At 41.9% G+C, this 5,958-nt stretch overlaps 1 protein-coding gene across 2 annotated transcripts in view; it reads right to left on the bottom strand.

The window, feature by feature from the left end:
- LOC108232107 (voltage-dependent L-type calcium channel subunit beta-4) overlaps positions 1-4,701 on the bottom strand; it is a 22,514-nt gene extending 17,813 nt beyond the window's left edge. The window contains exons 1-2 of one of the 2 annotated variants that reach the window (XM_017409694.3): positions 4,356-4,701; positions 3,033-3,125 (exon numbers count right to left, since the gene is read on the bottom strand). In XM_017409694.3, coding sequence (XP_017265183.1) covers positions 3,033-3,125; positions 4,356-4,436 — 174 coding nt within the window. In that variant the 5' untranslated portion in view covers positions 4,437-4,701. The remainder of the gene's footprint in view (positions 1-3,032; positions 3,126-4,355) is intronic. The other variant, XM_025004500.2, reaches the window with a different exon arrangement.
- Positions 4,702-5,958: the final 1,257 nt, after the last annotated feature.

Below are 5,958 nucleotides of genomic sequence, written 5' to 3'. Positions count from 1 at the left end.
TTGAAAAAAAAAAAAAAAAAAGAGAGAGACTAAAAGAGGTGCCCGTGCGAGCGCCGAACCCACACATCATCGCATCGCCCGAGGCCTTCAAAACGAGCATCATGAATATTTTAGGCCGCGCAATATTCGCTGGGAATCTGGAGGTTGTCATTGAGCCGCCCGATCGGGATAACTAATGTCCCCTCTCCACCCCATCCTTCCACCTCCCAGAAGAAGTGTCTGCTCAGCCTTTTTATTCTCCCCCCTTCACCAACACCTCTCTGTTACACTGCTTCTAACACCGATGCTGCTGTGGACAAATCGGAGGGAGTTTTTGAACCCCGAGTTTTGCCGCTCACGTGTTCTTTTAGGAGAAAAAAAATGTTAAAAATCAGCTTTTTAACCTACAAAAGACTCAATGAGCTGGTTTGTGAATCATTTATTGGTGAATCAAACACCGACTTCCTTTAGCGTCATACATATAAGAGATAATATTTATATTTAAACAACTAAACAGAAAAATTCTAATGTCGTATGGCTGCATGTCGCAGTGTTTGGTTTGAACATTAAGCTGAATAAAGCTGAGCGGTGATTAAATTTACACAATGAATCTACAAAACAACCAGGCTTAACAGTAAAACAACTCATTTTTTTATTTATAGTGATTAAAAACCGTCTGCTGTATTGTTTCAATGCTATTTGAAATATGCATGCCTTGAAGAACAGCTCGATAATTGCTTTCGTATAGGAAGAATTGACTATTATATATATATATATATATATATATATATATATATACAAAAACTCAAATACTGCGTTTTACACTTGACTCCTTTCATGAATTTGTCAATATTTGCTCAATTACAGTTTTGTCCCTAAAATAGAAAAAATGCATTATATCCGTCAGACATTCCCAAAACCTAAAATCAAAAGAAACTGTCTGCAAATCTTCACAAGTAGGATGTTACTACAGGAAACATTTGGTATTTTTATTTGACCTACGGCTCAATCAGACAAAACTTCTTTAAAGCAACTATCTGATTGTGTAGACAATCACGTACAAGTGTTGAATTTGTTAAAAAAAAAGAAAAGAAAAGCAAACCGTGTGTAATTTCATAACATGACAAAAAATTAAAAACAGAACAAACTACCCAGACTTTCATTGGTCATGTTGCACAGTCACATGAGTTTGCAGCTTGTGTGATCATCGAAGCAACTTATTAACGCGAGTGTGCTACGCTCTTAGAGCTGAAATAGCTAAATATTCCTGTTCGACATTAGTTCTGACTCAAAACGCAAACCTACAACAGAACTACTTACTCAGTAGGTCTGCTTGTCATCGTTGACCCAAATCGCTGCTGCAGGTCAGGACAAGCGAATCTGAGTTTAGATTAACGTTATTGTGATGTAAACTCTTCATTTTCTGTCATTTTCCTCATCTGTTGTCATTTAAAGATCTATTTAGATAGATAGATAGATAGATAGATAGATAGATAGATAGATAGATAGATAGATAGATAGATAGATAGATAGATAGATAGATAGATAGATATCTGGATTTTTAATTTTTAAACAATTACCTCGAAACTACATAAGGGATATGTAAAATTGTTGTAGCCAATTAGCTGTGGCGGCCATCTTGAATCCAAAAGTAAATCAGGTGTAGATGTAAACTAAGTGATTACTTCACTGGTTCATCAGATTTTTTTTGCTGACAGACAAAAGAACACACAAGTTTGCTTTTCCATCCTTATTAGAAGGTTGGACTGACTGTGTGAACAAATTTGGACTAAATGACTTCATTAACTTCAGTTGTCTGAAACTGAAACCAAAATTTATTTATTTTTTGGTTTGTTATTGGACTTCTGAAGTCAGAGTCTGTGCAGTCGGGTCGCAGAGTCGATACGAAAGTCCCACCTTCACACCCTCCTAACCCGCTAAACAGGCTTTTAGAACACTTTTAAAAGCCACAAATAACTAAGTAAAACTAAACGCATTTTTAAAAATACATCTATGACCATTAAGAATTACAAAAGTCAACACCTAAAAAAAAAAAAAAAGAAATTCTCTGAAGTGAACCAACCAGTTATTTCAGAATCTCAACACAATAAGTTATGTAAAGTTTAAATAAATTAAACTTTACAAATGGGCCCAAATCATTTCAGAATCAGCTCCTATCTTTTCTTCTTCCCGTTCCAGTCCCTCTTTTAGGAACCCAGCTACAGCCTACAGAAGCCTGAAGGAGTTCACACAGCCCGCAGTCGTCTTTCCTGTTTTTAAAGGACGTTCGAGTCCTTCCCAGTCCCTGTCTCGCTCCTTGTGACGCCCCGAGTGAATCTTGAGGATCTAGTGATTCGAGGGGTGAGCTTTGGCCGGACAGGGAAAACCTCCAAGGACTCGTCCTGACCTGAGAACCACAATCAACCGACACCCAGATCGAAACAAACGACGGTAAAACACCATCATCATCATATTCCTACCAGAGCAGCTGATTTAAAAGGAGACCTTTTTAGTTTTTCAGAGACTGAGTTAAATAACACCCAAAACTCCAGATGAGTCTTCCACACACACCTGACCTGAAAACATTAATTAAAGACGGAGCTGTGTGGGGATTCTAGCGTAGCGTATTTCCACTTTCAAGCATTTTGCTGTCCTCTGCTGGGCAAAGCATCACCTGCACCTATAAGGCGATGGGGGGGGGTCCGCGCGATGAGGAGGGGGAGGACGAACACAAACGGTTAGAAATTTGATTAAAAAAAAAAAAAAAAAATGACAAATCCTGAACTGCACATGTGTCTTTGACTCCTCGCTGCTCGCCAGATAGAACAAAACACCCCCAGAAAAAAAAAACAAAAAAACAAAAACATCTTCTGATGAAACCCTCCAAACCCTGAGAGCTGCATTCACACTCTCACGCAGCGTGGCCTACATTTCCCATAGAAGAGGCCGTCATTCCCTCCCACGGACAGTTATTGTCTGAAAATCTGCTGCCGACGGCGATGCACGGCGAACATTCGGCGCCCAGAGAGAGAGAGAGAGAGAGAGCAGGTTACCTGACGCTTGATGAAGCTGGACGTCGTGTCTGAAGACGTGCTGCCATCGGAGCGTTTGAAGCGGCTCTTGCGTTTAGGCAACTTCCTGGGCAGCTGGAAACAAAAAAAAAAGAGAAATATTCTGGTGAAACGGCCAGTCGGGCGTAAAGATTATTTTGTTAAAGCTGGTTTTGTATTTATAAGCTATATAAAGTATGTGCATTTAAAGCAAACAGGGTCCAAAACCTTTTGCTTTGCACCAAAGTCCTGAAAATCCACGATGTCAGGAGAGACGCAATAGATATTTTCTCCTCCTTCACTCAGAAAAGAGGTAAGGATAAATAAATGGCACCATAAGACGTATAAAAAAATGGGCTTTTTTTTTTTTTTTTTTTTTTTTTACAGAAATAACATAAAAAGTCTACACTGGTACACATAACGTCAAGAAAATGTCCAAATATCTGACCTGAACTGCTCAAACAAATAAATAAACGATTAAGAGGAACGCAGCAATATGAGCTGGGAACGACTCTCGGCTACTAACACCTATTTGTAGCTTGGTATCTGAGAAAGTTGTGTGTTTTTTTTTTTAAAGCTGTGGCGGCCATCTTGAATGGAGCTGACTCCAAAGGTAATGCAGCTGCATCCAGTGGTTTTAATAATGGGATATTTTGCTAACAGGCAGATTTGCACACACAAAGACATGAGCAAAATAAATGTTAAAATGCCTAACTTTAGCTGACCAGTGACCAATCATCTACAGTATGATATGCTAACAAACAGCAGGCTGTGTTTGTTTAGTATATTTTTTAAGTTTTTTAAATATAAATAGTACTTCTTGGAGCAAACAGAGGTACCTTTGTGCCTAATTCTTCCACAGTATCTTTGCAAAAAAGTGAACAGATTTAGACACAAATCCTAAATATCTCCTGCACCTGTCTGCATGCATTTCAGCTCTGGACACCACCAATAAACCCCTGCAGTCCAGTGATGTGGCTGCCTGCTAGCATCCCTTTTTTATTTTTTCTTCAGGAAATCACGGAAATAAATAGTAGGACATGAACGCACAGGCCCTGGGTCTGTGTGCCTCAGCCAGCTGATGCCTCCTGTGCGGATGAAATCGTACCTGCTGCTCCACCGGCTCCGGCATCGACCTGCAGTGTCCCCTAAAGGCGGGGGGTACAGAGCGGGGAAGGAAGCGAGGAAGGAAGGAAGGAAGGAAAGAGGGGGAGGAAAGTCCCTGCCTGGCTCCCAAACCGAACAACAAGTAGCCTCGGAAATCGTTAGCTAACCGTCCCCCAAAACCCCGGGCTCGCCAGTCGGAGAAAAGTGAGAGGGGTTTACCTGGAAATAGTGCGACTGAGAGCCGGCTTCCACGGCAGACAGGGGCTCTACGGGCGATTTGGACATTTTGACTTGCACCATCTATTGAGAGCGCGGGGAGGCGGGATGCGCGCGGACATGCGTCGCTGGGAGAAGCGAAGAGGCACCGAAACGCATCTGACACACGCCGCCGGGGGCGGGGAGGAGGAGGAGGAGGAGGAGAAGGAGGAGGTGGCTCGAGGGAGCGCGGGCTGCTGGTGGTGGTGGTGGTGAAGAAACAAACCGATAAACGGCCAACGGTGTCTGCAACGAGCCGGTTCGACGGCGCCCGGAGCAGCAACAGCGAGCGCGAGGAGTCAAACCGTTACAAACCGCCGAGGCGTCACCGCACGCGCAGCCGTACAGCCGTACTAAGAGCGGCTCTCTTAGGGGGGAGAGGGGGGGTCCAGGTCCACCCGGACCTCCGGAAATTAATTCGCAGCACACAATGTCCTCCTTTTTTTCCATTTTATTTTACTACAAAACATGTTGCTTTTCATAAACACTGTGTACCTTTTAGTCTGTGCATAATATTTGTTTATTAAAAGGCAGATTCAAATGGTTCCAACCGCAGTTAAATAAATGGGGAAGCTTTCAAATGGAGGCTGGAGCTGAACATAAATGACATAAATATACTATTATATATAGAATATATGTCACTGGTTGGCATACTCCATGAGAAGTCACAAAGTCAACTCTTGTTCACGTGGTCGCGTAACGAAAATGGCATCATTTTTATTCACATAGCAGCTTCGTCCGCTGCTTCTCGACACAAGGCCCTGGCCGAGTGTTGTTGTTGTGGGCGTATTTATGCTTAAAAGCCGGTGAGCTTTAATGGAGTTAATTTTGCTTCTGCTGCTCCGCTGAGAAGCAGCTCGTCGAGGCTGTTAGAAAATACAGCCGTCTTTACAACTATTCCAGCAAAACTTAGAAACCTCTGAGCTTAAAAAGACCGCAGAGACACAGGCGACTCTTCGTAGCTGTGGAGGCCGGGAGGAAGCGTGCCTCCGGCCGGGCAACAGAGGGACGCGTTCCCTTCGTTCGCTCATTATTGTGCACCATCGTGTTGGAAATGGTGATGGTCAAATTTGCAAATGCAAAACACCTCATACTGTCTCAGTCTGTTTAATAAACACGTCTGGTCGAGTTTAATGGAAGCAAAAATCTGAACAAGAACAGGAGAGTTCAGAAGGCGGCGGGAAGAAACCCGTTTTAACGCCGCAGGAGGAGGGAGGAGCTTTCTGGGAGTTCAGATCCGAGTGTCTCATGAACGATGAAAAAACAACCACGTGACTGGGAACCAACTTCTTGACGTATTATGGAGTATGACGGAGCCTTAAAGTAAAATATTACATGCTACAAGGAACAAGTGATTAGATCACAATATTCTGTGATTTTAAAGTTTATGTCTAATAATGTTTCTTTTCTTTTTTTCCTTTTTCTTTTGGTTTTTTTTTGTTTGTTGACTGCTAACAGCTGGGCCAAAAAGAAATGTACTATTTTGAAAAAATATCTAGAAAATCTTATGTAATTATGAATTTAATGAATATTGAAATATTGATTTTGTGGGTTTTTTTTGTTTGTT

Source organism: Kryptolebias marmoratus, linkage group LG8 (genome assembly GCF_001649575.2).
Source record: "Kryptolebias marmoratus isolate JLee-2015 linkage group LG8, ASM164957v2, whole genome shotgun sequence".
Classification (NCBI taxonomy): domain Eukaryota; kingdom Metazoa; phylum Chordata; class Actinopteri; order Cyprinodontiformes; family Rivulidae; genus Kryptolebias; species Kryptolebias marmoratus.
The sequence above is the reverse complement of the archived record's forward strand: the minus strand, read 5'-3'. Positions and strand labels throughout refer to the sequence as shown.